This window comes from Schistocerca americana, chromosome 1 (genome assembly GCF_021461395.2).
Source record: "Schistocerca americana isolate TAMUIC-IGC-003095 chromosome 1, iqSchAmer2.1, whole genome shotgun sequence".
Classification (NCBI taxonomy): Eukaryota; Metazoa; Arthropoda; class Insecta; order Orthoptera; family Acrididae; genus Schistocerca; species Schistocerca americana.
In genome coordinates, this window is record NC_060119.1 from 1,106,570,844 (window position 1) to 1,106,590,928 (window position 20,085).

Below are 20,085 nucleotides of genomic sequence, written 5' to 3' on the forward strand. Positions count from 1 at the left end.
CAACTTTTATCCCAAACCCAAACAGTGTTTTTCTTAAGTAACTGACTTAAACATGGTGCATTCAGACTCTGATCACTTATATGTTTTCGGTAATAACCGCATAACCCAAAGAACGACTTTGTTTTTTAGTCTTAGGAATAAGAATTTCTGAAATTGCTTTAATTTTTTCTGGATCTGCCAAAATTCCCTTGTCTGTGACAACATGACCCAAAAATTTTAATTCAGAAACTGCAAATTTACATTTCTCTAATTTCAATGTCATCCCCCCTTTTCTAAGTTTTTCACAAACTGACTTCAAAATCAAAAAATGTTCCTCCCAATTTTTCCCTGTAACCAAAATGTCATCTACATAGATTATCAGTTTAGACGCAAGTTCTTGCCCCAGTACATGATCCAAAGCTCTTATAAATTCGGAAACAGAAGAATTTAACCCAAATGGCACAACACAATATTGGTAACTCTTACCATTGTACAAGAAAGCAGTATATTTTCTAGAATTAACCGAAAGTGGTACTTGATGAAAACCCGAAGTTAGATCCAAACTTGACATATATTTTATATCTGTAAATTTATAGAGTAACTCATCAATATTTTCAGGATGGTCTGTCTGTCTGAACAAAATTTTGTTTAAGTGTCTAGAGTCCAAAACCAATCTTACTCCACCATCTTTTTTCGAAACTACTACTAGAGGATTATTATATGCACTGATACTCCTTTCTATTATATTACATCCTTCCATCTTTTTCAGCTCTTTCTCAACAGCAGGTCTTTTTGATATTGCAATAGTGTATGGTTTTATGAAAAATGGTTCATGAGGTTTTACCTGAAGCTCACACTGGTAACCCCTTACCCTACCAGGTATGTCACTGAAAACATCACTGTATTCCCACAGCAGATTTTCTAACTGTTGTTTTTGCTCCCCAGATAAATTTTGTGTTTCTGAAATTTTCAAATTTACTAAATTCCCAAATTCAACTTCATCAGTATCAAATCTATGAATTTCAATATTCTCCAATCTATTTTCTTTTAGTAAATTAATACTGTCAAAATTTCCATTACTCTGATCACCAAGTGTGTTCACAAAATTTGTCTGAATGTATTCCCTTTCATTAGTTTCTATCAAAAGTTTTCTTCCAACCCAATCAAATGCTGTATTTACTTTTACTATCCAATTCATACCCAAAAGAAAATCCTCATTAAATTCCTGATTTACAAAACATCCATGTGTGAACAACTTGCCTTCAATTAAAAATGTCACTAAAGCCTGGCTTTTTACCAATTTACTGCTCTTCCCAGTAGCACCTTTTATCTTTACCCCAACAACTGGCAGTTCAACATAATCTTTCCCCACTTTCAATTTCTTGCTTAACCTTTCAGATATTCCTGAGATCTCACTTCCTGTATCGATTAAACATTTACCAATCCATGACCCAATTTGAACTTTTATATAAGGACTGCAAAATTGATCACTTTTCTCAGAACCTGTATCCTCATGTAATAAATCACTTTCAATTTCCCCAAACCTATACTTATCAGAATCATATGGCATATCATTACATGTATTATTTGTCACAGTTATAAAATTTGCACAAGACACAAAATTGTCATGAGTACTCTCTATTATCTCAAATAGCCAAGAATTTTCATCCAAATCACATTGTATACTATTGAAGTACTTATCCTTCAGCTTTTCAAAAATAAAATATCTCATCTTTTTCCACCACTCAGGACATACAATTTCATATACATTAATAAGCATCTTTCTAAAGTTCTTGTCAAAAGAAATAGTTTCACTGTTCAGCCCTATATTCATAAGAAATGTGTGTGTATCATTAGTATCTATAAAAGTTTCACTTAGGTAAGAAGTTATACATGTGTCATCGTTATTTGTGTAGTCAGATTCTTTACCAGCAACATCTAAATTCACACTTTTACATACACCCAGATTGCGAGTATTATTCATCCTGGTAACATCCCTGGGAATTTCTATAATATTCTCTCTATTTAATCCATTTTCAACCATGTGTATACCCAACTCCCTATTTAAACTAATGAAATACCTTTCCTCAACATCATCATCAATACCATTACCATCATTATCAACTTTATCAACAACATCATTATCATTACACATATTCAGGTCATACACATTCAAATTATCCCCCAAAATATTATTTCCCCTTTCTAAAGTTACCAGATCCCTTTCACCAACATTTTCATTCTCACAGCATGCATTCTCTCTTTCATTCACACACATCTCTAAACTACTACAAATTACATCATCTGACAAAGTGTTGTTCTTTTCTGCCCAAGTGTAAAACTCTGTTAAATTAAATGAATCACAATTACTTTTATCTACTGTATGTTCTTGTGTATTGAAAATGTTATCTTTATCATTATTATTTTCCTCTTGAAATTTCTTCAATAAGTAACAACTAATGACCTCATGTGATAGCGTAGGTTTGGAACTGACCTGTTTGGGTTTATGATAGTCACATCCATTGGTCCTTTCATCATGCTCACCTTCTGCCTCAACCTTGCGGACCTTCAAGGGGGCGTCTACTCGTTTTTTATTTCCGGTTCCTGTTTGAACTGCTGATTATGGTTCTGCCAATGTCTCTGATCAACATTTCTGATCCCATTCCTATGCCATCCATTACCTGATTGTTGGTAGTTTCTATTGTACTGACCTCTATCAAAATTTCTGTGATTTTGATCCCTAAAGTGTTCTCTATTTTGTTGATTATTAACGCGAAAATGTTGTTCTTGTTTTGGATAAAAATTATGGTCCTTCTTTACAAAATTGTTATATCCCCCTGAATTTTGACTGACACCATGATAATTGTTTTGTTCCCTTTTTTGAAAGTTGTCATTTCCCCAATTTTGACCATTACCTTTCTGAGTAAACCCACTGTGTGTTCTTGTTGTTACCCTATCCAACTTTTCAATATAATTGAGAAACTGCTCTACATTACTATCAGGACAATAAACTAAACTCAACTGCATTGCTGATGGCAATCTTCTCTTTAAGGTATCAATTTTGATCAAGTCATCCAAAGGTTTTGTTAAATGAATAAGTTTTTGAAGTTCACTTTTGCAAAATTGTTTCATGTTCCCATCTGATTCCCTATAGTTTCGCCCATTCAAAAATTCACTTTTGATTCTAGTTTGTTTAAGATCATGCCAAAATTTTTCCAAAAATTTTGATTCAAATTCTGAAAAGGTCATCCCCAAAGTTACAATCTGGTTTGCCCAAGTCAAAGCTTCCCCTTCCAAGAATTTTTTCACAAATTTAATTTTTATTTCATCTGGTGAGTGAGGTAAAAAAACAATCCTTACAATACTGCATAAAATCAACGGGATGTAAGGGTCCATCTACCGAAAAGTGCTTCACTGGAATATTAGATATAAGATTACACGTGTTGACATTGTAATTTTTGCTTTGAAATTCAATGTCAAAACTTTCAATTTTTTCGCTAAGTTCTTTGACAGATTTTTTGTTTTCCAAATCATAGCATTCTACTTTTTCTTCTAGAGTAAACAAACGATTGTCAGTTTCTTGTTGTACATTTTTAACTAAAACTTTTGTATTCTCATCCAAATTTTTAATTTCCCCTTTTATCTCATTAAAATCAATTAAATTTCTTTCCCTATCTATCAGTAACTCATTTTTTACAGTATTAATTTCACCGCTCAATTTAACATCAATTTCATTTACTTTTGCTTCCACAGATTCAATTTTTTCCTCAACACTGCCAACTCTGTTCGAAAGCTCACCCACTTGGGTATTGACTGCTTGGACTTGCAACAAAATGTTATCAATTTTTTCATCCCAGTATGTCTTATTGTCGTCAACTGATTGTTTAATTTCTTTCGTGAAATTTACAAGAAAACTTTTTAAATCAAATTGATCGGTTCTTTCTCTTTCATTTGACCTGTCCTGATGTTCTTAGTCTATTAAATTACTACTTTCTACTTTAGGCACAATACTCTCGAAAATCTCATAAGTCATTGTGAAGAACAAAAATTTATACACAACAATACAAAACAAGATAAAAATATTGTTTTAACAAAATACGAGGGTTTCGTGACTTATCTGGAACACTCTTCTACTGTTGCAAAACCACGTTTTCCATCCATGTGATTGTTGACCAAAATTCTTGAAGTATTTTCTTCTGTCGAAAATTATATTTTTTGCCGAAACATTTCTTCTCCAAAACTTTTACTTCCCGATGAACACAAACATTGTAACACACATTCTGAAGAAACTGGTATTAACACACAAAAATTTTCTTCCTCGTAGCACTGTTGAAGATCTCGTGAACACAATATCCCGGCTACAGTCCCCAGTTGAAATATGGCTTCCCGGCTATTACACAAGTTGAAAATATGGTCACTATTTTTTATAAACTTAAATTTGCCATATTTCGTGACAGTACCTTTTCCATTAGACGTTTGCAAGCAAATATAAGTCTTGGCTTCAGTTGTCTAAGTATGATTCCACAATGCATCGTTGTCGGCTGCAGAAAATGACGTGGTTCAGCGTGTTTCTCTCATTTTGGTGTTTCAAATACAGTTTCTTCCAATGTAGTTTCTTCTTTTCAGATAATACAAAAATAATAGTTAACATAATTCAAAATTATTTATGACTGCGACCTTCACATTGTTCTTCCGTCAACACACACCAAGAGTTAGCTTCCGACTCGGACCGACTATAGTCAAAGACTACTCCAACGTCAAAGATATTTTACACAATCAGTTTCTTTGCTATTCTTCGATACATTTTCTAATAGTAATCAATATGCTTTTACTCTCAAAAACAGAAGTAAATTAACATATAATAAGACAAATTATAATAAATTCTGACAAAAATATAAGAAAACATTTTCAATTCAGTATCGACAAATACGGTAAAAAAATAACATCTCCCAGATCCATTACAATGTCCATGAGAAACAGGGGCTAATGGCTGATTGAATGTTAGGGTAAGAGATTTCCTTTTTGTTTTTCAAATTGAAACCTCGTACATTGCAAGAGCAAAAATAGCAGTCATCACTATGATTTTTGGGCTCCCTCCAAACCATTGGTGTACCAAAATGTAAGGACTGCTTTTTACATTGAAACCATTGTCTCAGTTCTTCAGCAGACACTGAACAAACTTAGTGTGGGGCCCAAGACTTATGTTGATCGCCTAACTTTATACCAAAATAGGCGAAATATACTTTTTCAACAATATCGGAAATGTTTCTTTGTTGCTTTTTAACGGTATAGTTACCACAAATGTAGCAAAAGCAATCTGGCGAGTTTATGCATCCTCTGGTAACCATTGTCCATTGTCCATAAAACAACTTCACAACACAAGTAAACAGTCACAACTTTAAAGCAGTAGTAACAACAACATGTGAACAGCACAGAGTGAAGAGGTACTGTGAACTGAAGGACAATAGCAGAAACTCACTGCTTGGTGATGGTGGGGGAAGGGGTAGCGTGACAGGCAGGCACTGACATGAAAATACTGCTGGTTTCTACTAATTACTTTTTATTTTACCTATATCTTGTATAAAAATGGGTCAGTAACAGTTTATGGAGATCCTAAAAACCAAAATTCAGACTCACTAGAGTGCTGAAATATCGAAAAAAGCTAAAACTAGACAAGCAATTTGTGAAATAACTGTACGTGATGGAATTTTTTCACTATTTTTCCCGAAAACAGCATTGAAAACAATATAAAAATCACTTAATAAATTTGAAACAATTTTTATGTTGCAGACCTTTGTAATTGGAATGTGTGTTGCAGGCGCGAATGGAAACGCCTCCGAAATAAATACCTTGACTTGCAGCGTAGCAAAATGAAGGCAGTGAAGCAGCATCTGGCGAGAGCGAGGTGGGCATCTCAGACTCCCCGTGCATACAGCGAGGATGATGAAAATCACCATGAAGTGGCACAGCAGCAAGCAGTTGTGTCTTCAGACCCTCCTCGAACTGTGTTTACTCCGGGCGTCATAGCACATGTTACACTTGACGAGCCTCTCACAGATGTAGCGAAGTTCAAGGTAAATTTTGAGGAATCCTTACTGAATTGGTTAACAAATTAAGATACTGAATGGAGGTTCATATTGAATGTAGTCAGCCAAAAGCAATGGCAAGGTGCTATAATTGTAAAGAGACAATCTCATCAGTTAGTTTAGTTGCAGGGAGATCTACAGCAAAAACAAATTTGGGTTACAGCCCAAACGTATGTGTAGTCATTAGTCATTAAAATGAAGAGGGACGCTCACTTAGAAGTGAAAGAGCATACTTAACTGTGTACAGTGACACCTCACTGCCAACTTGTTGGAGTTGTCTAAATCCAGGCTGGAAAGTAAACCGTTGTTGGGGGCTAAAGACTACCACATGTGTGAATATGATGAATTTGTGAGAAGTGTCCATAAGAGGTTTGTTGTTCATTGGACTTGAACTACAGTTCTTCAGCACAATGAATGCAGTGTCTTTATATTTGTTTGTTAGCAGAGTTTCAACACTAACTTTTGCTGAAAAAATTGTTTTCCTAAAGATTACTGTTACTTAACTCCAAGAAAATGCGCTTTTCCTGTCTTCTTGAACTCTACTATTTTGGCATTCAAAGTATCTCAGTTATTGAGTTTTATGCTACATTTACAATATTGTACAAATTTAGTTATGCAGTTAAATAGTTTTGTATGTTATTGAAAATATAATTTTCACTTCACGCACAGCCCACTTTCAACTTTTTGTTCTTAAGATTTTCTTAGACCCACATCGTAATCAGTAACTTCACTCTTACTTTTCCAGGAGCCCTTTAACACATTCCTGTCACTACCAGTAGAAACTACAGGCATGTTGTGATTTCCCCTAACAGTAAGAGAAGAATTACGTGTGTGCGGCTTTCCTGATTGTTTCTTCATGACGCATTATTTTGGAGCAGTGACTGCTTAAAACCAGTTATTCGCTTTTTAGTACTTTGGAGTGCTACTAAATGGATGTTCCTGCTTCCATAAAGGGCTATGTGACTTGAAATACATGTTACAGGCATAATCAGTTCCCACACATTTGATGTTGCAGTGAACTTCCATAATTGTTTTGATCACAAAAGTTTATCATAAAATGGGGAACATTTTGACTGATGAAGAAATTCTGAGGCTGCTTGAAGAATCTGATTCCAAAATTGATGATAACAGTTTTGGAATCAATGACAGTTTTCCTGAAACACACAGTAATCTACTATCCTTTGTCTTGTAAGTGGGAGCCACATAAAAAGTTTCCGGCTTTGTGGGACTGCGGCAGTCACTGTGGTGTGCATGGAATGTGTTAAAATACCTTCATAGATCTTTTGCATCACAAACAGCTGTAGTCCACATGCTTTACTTTGCATAAAAATTTGGTTTCATTTATAGGATAAGTCTTGAAAATCAGTTCTCTCTTGTTTATTTCTTTATTGTCTCCTTTAGCCCTTCATAATATCATTTTTGAGAGCTACAAGTTGAATTATCAAAATGTATGATAATATAAGGAGCGTTCAAATGAAAAGGTACAATACATCATTAACTAGACCAGTTGAAATTTACACGCCACTTCGGGGTAATACAGTGAGACATCTAAGGACACGAAGGTAGTGTCGTCACTTCCACCTAAAAGAGTCAAAGCTGTGCCCTCAGCAAACAATGTGATGCTAACTGTCTTTTTTTACGTCCGAGGTCTGATACTGATTGAATTCCTCAAGCATGGAAAAACCATTAACAGTGATGTGTGCTGTGAGACACTCCATAGCCTGTGCAAGTCCATCAAAAGCAAATGGCCTGTGCTGCTCATGGAGGGAGTGATTCTACTCCATGATAATGCATGTCCACATATCTCCAAGATAACACAATGTATAATGGCCAAGTTCGAGTGGGAGTAGTGATGTTACATGTCATTCATAGAAAGACATGTTCCACATCCTCGATATCCATTGGCCAACAAAAGATATCCGTGGATTAAGGTAGTTAGTAAGCAGGAAGCACCCACTTTCGTGAGAGGTTTTGATGGTTTGTGCAGATCAGAATTGTACCAATCCTGTGGCCACAGACTGGCACTTCTACATGCTGGGTGAGTCACTTGCTCTGTAGAGCCGCAAGGGAAAGACATGGAGTGCATGTGACCTCCATAATGCCAAAGAAATAATCACGGCATTGGTGTTCAGATTTTATCACCCTAATGTTCCGAGACTTCCAGGTAATGGACACGTGACAACATGTAGCTGGAATGTAATGCATGTGTAGTCAATTCATTAAGAGAAGTTAGAGTTATACATGATAGGAAATACATTGAGTTTAACTTCCTTGGAACAAGTGAAGTCTCTTTCAGCATCTTGGACACAACAGATCAAAGTCCATGGAGAGAAGCTGTGTCACAGTTCAAGGGTACTGAATAGCAGGGCCATTGTGAAGCATTGGTATTGTATGGTGACCGCAAGAAAGAAGGAAGAGAAGCATGAAATCTAGCAAGATACGGAAGTTACTGATTGATCACTAGACTTTTTCAGCGGCCTGTTCCTAACAGCCCAATTAGGGAAATAAAGCCTAAGGAAACATTCCAGCAGCTTGAGCATCTGTCCTACAGCCCAGACTTGCCATCCTGCGACTTCAGTGAGTTTGGTCTGCAAGAAAAACATCTCTGAGGGAAGCACTTCACTTCAGACAACAAAGTGAAGGACACAGTGGACTGGCTCCTGCTATGGTGACAGGAATTCTGTGAAAAGGGAGTATTTCGGCTCGTGAAACGTGGGATAGTTGTTCTCAGGCGTCTGGTGATTACTTCTGAATAAAGACTCCAGTTATACCCACAGTATTGTTTCATACCGTTTTCTCTGAACCTCCCTCATACATGTAAAAGTCAGTCAGTTCATTGGTAGTCATCCTAAAGCTATTTGGAATGGTGTTATGAAACGCATAATCCCCTCATCATAAAATGGACTTCCACTTGTTTGATATTTCCTGTTCATAATATCAATGCTAATTGCATACTATTAACTTCTGTTTCCCCAACTTAAATCCCTTTGAGCACATATGGGATACATTAGAGAGAGATTTTGCAACATGACCACAAACATCAGTTGCCTTCCACCAGTTGTCAGCCACGATGGTGGAGGAATGGAACGCCCTATCGTAACAACTACTTACCGACTTTATGCCAGCATGAGAGTACAATGCTGCCCATGGTGATCACAAATCCTGTTAAGAACCGCCTTTTGTAATGTCCAGGGGAACATCATAAATTGTGGTGGCTTAAGTGTAATTATTGTCTTTCAATTTAAGTGTCATTTCTGTTTGTGTCATCGTGTATTTCTTTCAGTTACCTTCTGCACTATACTGTAGCAGTTCTTTCCATGTATGATCCAAGTTTCAGTGAGCTATACTACTTAGCAGTTACACATCATGCTAAAGTTACTTTCATCCTTAAATTTTGCTTATCCGTGTTCTTGAAAGCACTGTAATTTTCATTTATTATAATTGTGCATCCGACTTAGTGCAGAAATTAATAAAAACATTGTTGTTTTAGATATTTATTTTGCATTTCTAGCATTCTCTCACTTGGTGGCATACTTTATATAAACATGATAGCTATTGTGATGATAATGACTGCTTTATTGTTTTGTATGACATGACTACTTAATTGTTTGTTTATTTATTTATTTATTTACTTACATAGTTTATGCCCACATTGTAGCACTAAAATCAAACATAATACAATAGAGTCTACAATGATTAAGTTTAGGTCTTAGTAGTCAGCAATTTATTTGTTTTCCAAAATTTCTTCATTCGTTGTGATCTGGCTGCTCTTTCTTTTCCAGATATGACATACTTCTTCCATTCTGGTGGTTTGAATGTCAGCAGTGTGTATTTGTTCTTCAGAAGCAGTTTCTCTTCTCTGTGTTTAATTTGGTGTGTGGTGATGTTCAATTTGTCCAGATCACTTTGTACTTCTTTAAACCACGTGTTTTTGGTTTTACTGTTGCAGAAGTAGTCAAAAAGTTGCTTCAGGATTCTAGTATTTGGTAGGCAAGATGTGTGGCTGAAAAATGCAGTCCTCCTTTTCCGCATCGTATCAATAATGTATTCACTTTCTTTATACACTACTGATTTGGGCAGAAATCTCCATTGCTCATTAACTTGATGCTTTTTACTGGTAATTGTTTGGAGTATTCTTTTATCAACTTTCTGCAATTTGTCAGTTGTTGCTTGAGTATTTAGTTTTAATAGTGTTTCACTTGCATATGTTGCTTCTGGTTTAATGACGGAGGAGTAATGTCGAAATTTAGCACATATTGAGAGAAATTGTTTTTTGTAGGTTGGCCAAGTGATTCTCTGTGCTCACTGTAGTTTCAATGTTCTACTCTCTATTGATGCTGTTTCGTTAGCATTCCAGTAATAATCTTACCAAGCTATTTAAACTTTTTTACTGCTTTAATATTTTAATCATTATGGAGTATGATACAGGATGTATCAACTGGGAAGCTGGGCATAATTTCAGTTTTCTCAAATGAAATTTGCGATCCAACCTTTGCCGCTAATCATTCTAGTTGTTCTATCTGAACCTTTGCTTCATCAGTATTGTTTGCTAGCAGCGCCAAATCATCTGCAAATGCAAGGCAGTTAAGTCGAATCTTTTTTCCACTCTTAACAGATGGTGGACATATTTTGTTCCATTCACGCATGATTTTCTCCAGCACATAATTGAAGAATAATGGAGACAATCCATCGCCTTGTCGAAGGCCAGTATGTATCTCAAAACGTTCAGAGAATTCATTTCTGAACCTTACTCTATAGGGTTATTACAAATGATTGAAGCGATTTCACAGCTCTACAATAACTTTATTATTTGAGATATTTTCACAATGCTTTGCACACACATACAAAAACTCAAAAAGTTTTTTTAGGCATTCACAAATGTTCAATATGTGCCCCTTTAGTGATTCGGCAGACATCAAGCCGATAATCAAGTTCCTCCCAGACTCGGCGCAGCATGTCCCCATCAATGAGTTCGAAAGCATCGTTGATGCGAGCTCGCAGTTCTGTCACGTTTCTTGGTAGAGGAGGTTTAAACACTGAATCTTTCACATAACCCCACAGAAAGAAATCGCATGGGGTTAAGTCGGGAGAGCGTGGAGGCCATGACATGAATTGCTGATCATGATCTCCACCACGACCGATCCATCAGTTTTCCAATCTCCTGTTTAAGAAATGCCGAACATCATGATGGAAGTGCGGTGGAGCACCATCCTGTTGAAAGATGAAGTCGGCGTTGTCGGTCTCCAGTTGTGGCATGAGCCAATATTCCAGCATGTCCAGATACACGTGTCCTGTAATGTTTTTTTCGCAGAAGAAAAAGGGGCCGTAAACTTTAAACCGTGAGATTGCACAAAACACGTTAACTTTTGGTGAATTGCGAATTTGCTGCACGAATGCGTGAGGATTTTCTACCGCCCAGATTCGCACATTGTGTCTGTTCACTTCACCATTAAGAAAAAAATGTTGCTTCATCACTGAAAACAAGTTTCGCACTGAATGCATCCTCTTCCATGAGCTGTTGCAACCACACCGAAAATTCAAAGCGTTTGACTTTGTCATCAGGTGTCAGGGCTTGTAGCAATTGTAAACAGTAAGGCTTCTGCTTTAGCCTTTTCCGTAAGATTTTCCAAACCGTCGGCTGTGGTACGTTTAGCTCCATGCTTGCTTTATTCGTCGACTTCCGCGGCCTACGCGTGAAACTTGCCTGCACGCGTTCAACCGTTTCTTCGCTCACTGCAGGCCGACCCATTGATTTCCCATTACAGAGGCATCCAGAAGCTTTAAACTGCGCATACCATCGCCGAATGGAGTTAGCAGTTGGTGGATCTTTGTTGAACTACATCCTGAAGTGTCGTTGCACTGTTATGACTGACTGATGTGAGTGCATTTCAAGCACGACATACGCTTCCTCGGCTCCTGTCACCATTTTGTCTCACTGCGCCCTCGAGCACTCTGGCGGCAGAAACCTGAAGTGCGGCTTCAGCCGAACAAAACTTTATGAGTTTTTCTATGTATCTGTAGTGTGTCGTGACCATATGTCAATGAATGGAGCTACAGTGAATTTATGAAATCGCTTCAACCATTTGTAATAGCCCTGTAGCTTTGGTATTTCGAAGGGTGATTGCAGTGAGGTTGACAAGTTTCTGATGTAAACCAAATTCTTTAAGAATTGACAGCAGATATTCATGATGGATACTATCATAGGCTTTTTTAAAATTGACAAAGGTGATCACTAGCATCCTGCCCTTTGATGTTTCATTATCCATTTGAGACTAATAATTTGATTAGGACAGCTTTGTCCTGGACGAAAGCCTTCTTGATATTCACCTAGTTCACCATCAAACTGTTAATGAATTCTGAAATTCAGAACCTTGGAAAAAAATTTATTAGTAATATCCAGCAGGATATAACCCTATAATTATTTGGATTCCATCTATCTCCTTTTTTTGTGTAGTGGATGGATTATCACAACATTCCATTCCTCTGGTAACTTCTCAGTATTCATAACATCTCAGTATTCCAAATGTCAGTAAGGTGTTTGTCTAAGTCCAGAATAGTTTGTACATTTGCATATATCCAAAGTTCTGCCACTAGTTGGTTCTCACCAGCTGCTTTATAATTCCGAAGTGAGTTAATCGCTGCTTGTACTTCATCTGGATGTGGTGGTATAACTCTTTCTAAATGCGTTTTGTTTCTTGGATAGGGGTCAAATTCCAAATGATGTTCAGGTTCCCCACTATTTAGTAACTGTTTGAAATATTTAGCTTATGTCATTGAAGTGTCATAATTGTTATGTGCTACCTTTCAGTTTGTATCCTTCATCATAAGAGTAGGTGGAGTGTATTTTGACTGGTACTGTTTGAATGTCTGATAGTAATCTCTTGTCTTGTGGCATTAGAAAGCATCCTCGATAGATTTTAGCGAGGTCTTATGAAATTGCCTTTTGACCCTTGTAATTTCTTTGGCAGTGGACCGTCTAGCATTTATTAATTCCTCCCTGTAGCTTTCAGTTCTCTTTTGTTGGTCATGTAATCAGGCCTTATGTCTATGTTGAATTGCTACATCACATTTCTCATTCCACCAAGCGTGTTTCTTGCATTTCCGTACAGGAGCTACTTTTTCAGCCAAGGCTTTTAATCTGTTGACAGTGGCTTCTAGATTGCCACTTAAAGGTATTCTTGATTTCTCGTAATATATCTGATTATTAATAATATAACTAGGGTCATGTGTTCTCTTTGTATCTAATTAACTTTTGAGGTTTGCTTTTTCTTTTAGGTGTCAGTTTGATTTTAGTTTTTGAAATGTAGTGGTCCAAATCAACATCGATGCCATGCAGCACTTTAACATTATAGATTTCCTTATGGAATTTCTGATCCATGGCCACATGATCTATCTGGAACTCTCCTAGCTTGACGTTAGGGCACTTCCATGTCATTAACTTATGTGGTCTTCTCTTAAACCTTGTTGTCTTCAAAACCAATCCATTTGTAGTACAAAATTCAATTAATTCCCCCATTCTTGTTTGTAAGTTTAGCGCTGGCCATCGCCTCACCACATCTCGAAATTTCTTCTCTCGTCCTATCTTCACATTACAGTCCCCAAGCAGAATTTTAATGTTAGTATCCAGTATGGTCCTTACTAGTTGATCAAGTTCATCCCAGAATTTTTCCGTTGCGTCCTTGTCAGTTCTGTTTTTAACATTAGTTTGAGCATGAACACGTATCAGTGTGTATCTTGTGTTTTCCACCTTAATTGTTAACAATGCCATTCTTGAGGAATTGGATGAAAAATTCTCAATGGAATCCAATATTCTGTTATGTACCAAGAAATCCACACTGAATTGGGGAACATTTTCTATTACCCTTTCTCCTGGTGGTCCCTTACAAAGTCGATATCCTCCTTATTCAATCGGGTCCTGGTCAGTATTGCATAACTCTTGAAGAGCTGCGATAACTATGTTCTGTTGATCTAAGACATCTGTTAAATGTTTCAATTTACCAACTTTCCTTGAAGAATTAATATTTACTGTTGCAAAATACAAAAATCTTCCTGGTTTGTTAAATTTTAGCACCTTCTTATGTGGGAGATGTTTCATGTTTGTTTGTTCATTCAGTGCATCACTAGACGCTCCGACTCATCTTTGTCCTATATGTGACATCCCACCGTATCCGAATGGTGTCTTCGACTGGATAATCTCATAGTGTCTGTCCAAACCGGTGGATTCTTTCACTAGAAGACTCCTCATATTTGTTTGATTGTCTGATCAGTGATCAAGTATCTGACCAAGGTCTGGGTTAATTGTTTAATACAAAGCTTTACAATGTTTGTCATATGTACAAGCTGAAAAACTTGTAATTTCATAAAAAAAAGTATTTTAGTGCCACATACCTTTCAAAGATACTGTAGCCAAATCTCTATATACATTTCAAAGATACACTGTGGCCAATCCTCATGTTTGCCACTATCTAAACCTCTCATTTCTCATAATGTATTGGCACAAGTTGGGAAAAACCAAAGAATGTATTAATACACCTGTGGAAAAAACAGTACACTCTACAGAGAAGTAAGTTTGTTTTGTATCCATACTTTCTTCTGAAACCTACGGGGCAAAACCATGTAATGTTGCATAGTTATAATCATCAAAATTATGATAAATCTTGTTATTTCATTTTTTTATATTTTTTTCATTTCTATCTGAACAGAGTGATGTAAGAGGATATTCTGATGTGCAGTACGTTGACATCTTAGAAGGGACGAATGAAGCATATGTGAGATTTTCTACACCATCATCTGCTGCACATTTTGTTCAAGAGAAGCCTTTTGGCAGTATGGAGATCCTCTCTGGTAAGTGTTGCCTGTAATGATGTAACACAGAATTCCAGGTAAGATTGTTGTTCCTATTTGATATTAGATGTGTGGATAAAAAAGGGGTGGTCGTGCGGTTAAAGGCGCTGCAGTCTGGAACCGCAAGACCGCTACGGTCGCAGGTTCGAATCCTGCCTCGGGCATGGATGTGTGTGATGTCCTTAGGTTAGTTAGGTTTAACTAGTTCTAAGTTCTAGGGGACTAATGACCTCAGCAGTTGAGTCCCATAGTGCTCAGAGCCATTTGAACCATTTGATAAAAAAGGGGATATCTGTAAGGAATTGTGTGCTAAATTTAGTCACAGTATTACTTGTAATAATAAGATTGTCACTAAATTTGGTACAAAATTGGAGTCTGATTGTTGTATTTATCCATTAAACATGTCAACCTTTATGCATGAACAGATTTGTCATCAAAATGAAACTGCAGTCAACAAAAATATTGTGTCTATCAAGGTTGTAAGTCAATCTGTCTGTGAAGTTGCTTGGACTCGACTACCCAGTCTAAATGAACTCAATGTAATCATCGGATGTTTATACCCACCAGCCGATTTCACTGTAACACTTGTAGGATCATTCAAAGAAAGTCTGCATGTACTAATGTGGATATACCCAGAACATGCAGTATTAGTTGGGAGTGGCTTTAACTACTGAGTATAGATTGGGACGTCTATTAGATTCATTTTAGGTAGTACAGACAGACAGTCTTATGAAGTAGTTCTTAACACATTTTCTAAAAACTGTCTTGAGCAACTAGTTAGACAATCCACATGCAGTGGCGGCAATATAAAGGGTGATCAAGTTTCTACTTGAGGGTGTTGCTTCAATGTATGTACAACATAGTGCAACTCCATTGCGGGTATACAAGCGCCTATATTTCGGAAAGGGGTTAATGTGGCATGCGTGTGGTAAATGCAGAAATGTGAACCGTGACGACTTTATTATGAAATACTTCCAAGCAGGACCAACGTGTTGTTATTCCTTTCTAGACTGCTGAAAGATAAATACTGGTAGACATCTGTCATAGAATGAAGAATGTGTATGGTGCAGAATGCCTGTTGAAAAGCACAGTTATGGAATGGGGTGTCGAGTTTGGTGCTGGTTGCGATTAGACACAAGATGCCAGTGAATCTGGGAAGCGAACCTCAAGTGCGGGACTCAAGTGGAAGACACCGAGCACCTGCCCTAGAGTCCTGATCTCCCCTCATATGACTCTCATGACTTTAATCCCCTAAGAAAGGCCTTTAATGGTTGACAATTCCTCAGACGAGGATGTGCAGCAGACAGTTACAGACTTCTTCACACAGCAGGACATGGTGTTTTACCAAATCAGTATCTTCAACCAGCTACATCTGTGGGATCATTACCTCAGTGCTCACAGCAATTTTGCCTGATTGGCACGCGGTTTTTGGACTGTATGGCCTTCGAACAGAAACTTTTTTATTGGCCCCTTACATTTTATATCTTGTAGCTACAATCAAGCCTGACCTTGACTCTTCGGTATAGAGATTAGGATTAGTGATCATGAACTAATCTTTGTGATGGATGGGTACTGAAGTTAATGAAGCCACTAGAGGCTAGAAGAGTTTTTATGCTGGAAGAAACAGATGGGCAGTTGTTGGCAACTCCACTTACAAAGAAACATCACCAACTTGACCTCATACTTTATGGAGAAAAAAGCAAACATGCAAGAAATCAGCTGCACAAATCGATCCTGTGGCAAAATTTGGGCCATAATTTTTATAGTATGCAGTTATGACCTTCTGAAAGTACAGCTTTTAACTCCCGTGTGCACCGGTTGTTTGTCACTCATTCCACCTTACTGCTGTCACCTAATGCCTGAGCACCACGTACTGTGCAGTGGACAACAGAGCCCTCCTATTCATGGGATGTTGAAGGTGAGGGAATTGGAGGAGAGAAATTGGATACATCTAACCAACTTGTTTTGAAGTCTGCGCGAAAGTAATATGAGTACATAATACGTCAACCTCATACACACACATATACCTTCAATATTATTGAAACAGTATTCTTGTATTGATATTCTGCAGAAGCTATACCTTCAGAGGCTCGTAACTGCGTACTGTCAGAATCATGCCCAAAGAAAGCACAGGATCGATTTCTAGGGCTGATATCTCGCAAGTGCGCTCTTTTCACTTTGAAATATGGGTGATATATATATATATATATATATATATCAGAATTAAGAAACCCAAGTAACGGAAGAATTATTATGAAATAAAGGTAATGATATTCAGTTTACAGTTTAATCATGCCTATCACATTGAGGAATAGCAGATCTCCTGCAAATGTCTTCTGCTTTAACAATGCCAGCTATATAATCCAAAGAAAATAATGCACAACAGAGATGTTGATAATTAAATAGTGCTGCACTACCTCTTTATTGGCACACTGACTCATTTTATTCATTTAGATTGCATTTACAAATCTCAACAAAAAAATTTCGGAGCAAGGAGATCTCTGACACAACTACCAGTTAGAAACCACACACATTGATACAATAAACAGAGTGTGTTACCAAAATGGAAACAGTATTTCACAAACCTCTAACTCACTCCACTGTACAGCACTTTGTGTTCAGCATTAACTGACCGCAATGGTGTGGATGAGTGACAAACAATCGGTGCATGGAAAAGTTAAGAAGCTATACCTTCAGAGGCTCGTAACTGCGTACTGTCAGAATCATGCCCAAAGAAAGCACAGGATCGATTTCTAGGGCTGATATCTCGCAAGTGCGCTCTTTTCACTTTGAAATATGGGTGATATTTCCTGGTTAGGCAGTGAATGGCTTCCATTTAGTTCCAGTATGATGGATGTAGAGGAATTATGGACAAAGTTTAAACTGATTGTAAATCATGCCCAGAAGAAATGTGTGCCGAGTTAGTAGGTTGAAAAATGAAAGGATCCACCTTGGTTTAATAATAAAATTTGGAAAATGCTGCGGAAGTAGAGATGGTTGTACTCTTGGTTTGGAAAAAGAATTGGAAATCTCAGGAGGCAAAATTTTCAGAATGTGTGAAGCATGCAGCTGCCACCATTATAAGTTAACAAAGGATCTTGCCAATAATCTGAGGAAATTATGACCCCATGTAAAATAACTAAGTGGGTTAGCTCATTTCAGTCACTCGTCGATAAGTCTGGTGTGGCAACAGAGAATAATAAAAGGAAAGCTGAAAATTTAAATTTTGCATTTAAAAAAAAAAATCTTTCATGCATTAAAGTTGTACAGTCACACTATCATTGCCATGCATATTTCCTTATGGAGGACATATAAATAGATATGCCTGGCATTGAGAAGCAACTGAAAAAGTTGAAAACAAGTAAGTTGCTACGTCTGGAATGAATTTCCACATCATCTTGGGCAACATGCAGAATCCATTTTCCTAAATTTCCAGAAAGAGTTTGACACTGTGCCCCGCTGCAGAATGTTGATGAGATAGTTTCTAAGATATGGTAGTGATTCGGAAACTTCTCAAGTAATAGAAACCAGTACCTTGTTCTGGACATTGAGTGTTCATCAGGGACAATGATATCTTCTGATGTGCGCCAGGGAAGTGTGGTAGGAGTGCTCATGTTCTTTGTATACATGAACAATCTTATGGATAGTGTGAGCAGCAAATCGCAACAGTTTGGGGATGGCACTGTGTTGTACAGGAAAGTTTTTTGTTGTTGATTGACTGTAGGATGATACAGGATGACTTACAAGGGGACCATCAGAAGTGTAAATAACGGATTTTGGAACCACGCGACCGCTACGGTCGCAGGTTCGAATCCTGCCTTGGGCATGGGTGTGTGTGATGTCCTTAGGTTAGTTAGGTTTAAGTAGTTCTAAGTTCTAGGGGACTGATGACCTCAGAAGTTTAAAGTCCCATAGTGCTCAGAGCCATTTGAAGTATTAACGGATTTTGATGGGTCTTGGATATGTTATAGAGGGGCATGTCCCAAGTGTGAGGCCCGTTTTATTTTACAGAATATCAGCAAACAGTGTAAATTGTGTGAAATTATTAAAAAATATTCAGTTTTGCATAGTAATTTAATTTTCACATCATTATTACAAAATAAGTCCCATAGTGCTCAGAGCCATTATTACAAAATCTTACTCGCTATCGCCTGCATCGCTTATTATGCCACAACAGAAATTCAGATGTTATTTGTCGTAAAAGCAACCAAAACACAATGTTTTACAGCACCAAGCACATTTCATAAAAGCTACGGTCTTGCAGGCACATGGAGTTTTTAAAAGCGATACAGGAAAACATTATTAATTTACATTCAAAAAGGTTTCTCTTTCATCTGTTAACTTTGATGCGAACCATGTGTATTTGATCATATTTGAATAAGCAGGTGCCCTGAATTGATGCAAAATTAATGAGTGTAGTTTTATGAATTGTCCCTGGACACGATTGCTGTGTTGGTCTTCAACAAATCAGGAGCATTCTGAATTTTCTTCATGAAAATTTTAACCTGTCAGTAAAAGTATACATTGCAAGGCTGGCAAAGTGCAATACACTTTGGTGGAATAACTTTTACGGTGCAAGTGCATGCTTTCCTTTCATCCACTAAGATGTGATCGTATTCAGTCAGATCAGTCTGCCCTCCACACGTATCGATGATTTACAGAAATGTTTCGTGTCTGACATATGGAAAATCACGGATTTTAAAAAAGTCTTCATACACCAGTTTCTTGAGCTTCCCTGATTTTGTGCAGGACACAGTTACGGTTTTAAATTTGAGGACTAATTCATCCACTCTTTTCTGAACATTAGGGCCAAATTTTCCCACCAGTTCCTGCATACATAAAACAACATACAGGATCACCTTTCCTGGTGCAGTTAAGAGTGTACTGTGCTGTGTTCAGATGACTTATCTTGTTTAAATCTTTTCTCTGCATGAGAATGGTTCTTGCCCCTTTATCTGAGAGGGATCTATTGTATGTTGATCGATTATGACAGCCTGTTTGATTGGTGCTGATTATGTAGTTGAGGTTAAAATTACCAATAAGTATTTTCATTTGTGTGTGGAATTCTTCCACAGCTACTAATACTTCTTCCATCGTTGCACATTCTTTGGAACTGATGAACTTCACAATCTTCCTCTGCCTGATTTTATGCTTTTGTTTAAATCTTTCGACCCAT

At 37.2% G+C, this 20,085-nt stretch overlaps 1 protein-coding gene across 1 annotated transcript in view; it reads left to right on the top strand.

Moving 5' to 3' along the window:
- The window catches only part of LOC124618455 (la-related protein 7), a 101,838-nt gene that overhangs the window by 67,540 nt on the left and 14,213 nt on the right, over positions 1-20,085 (top strand). Inside the window, exons 7-8 of the mRNA XM_047145349.1 lie at positions 5,798-6,053; positions 14,768-14,909. Coding sequence (XP_047001305.1) covers positions 5,798-6,053; positions 14,768-14,909 — 398 coding nt within the window. The remainder of the gene's footprint in view (positions 1-5,797; positions 6,054-14,767; positions 14,910-20,085) is intronic.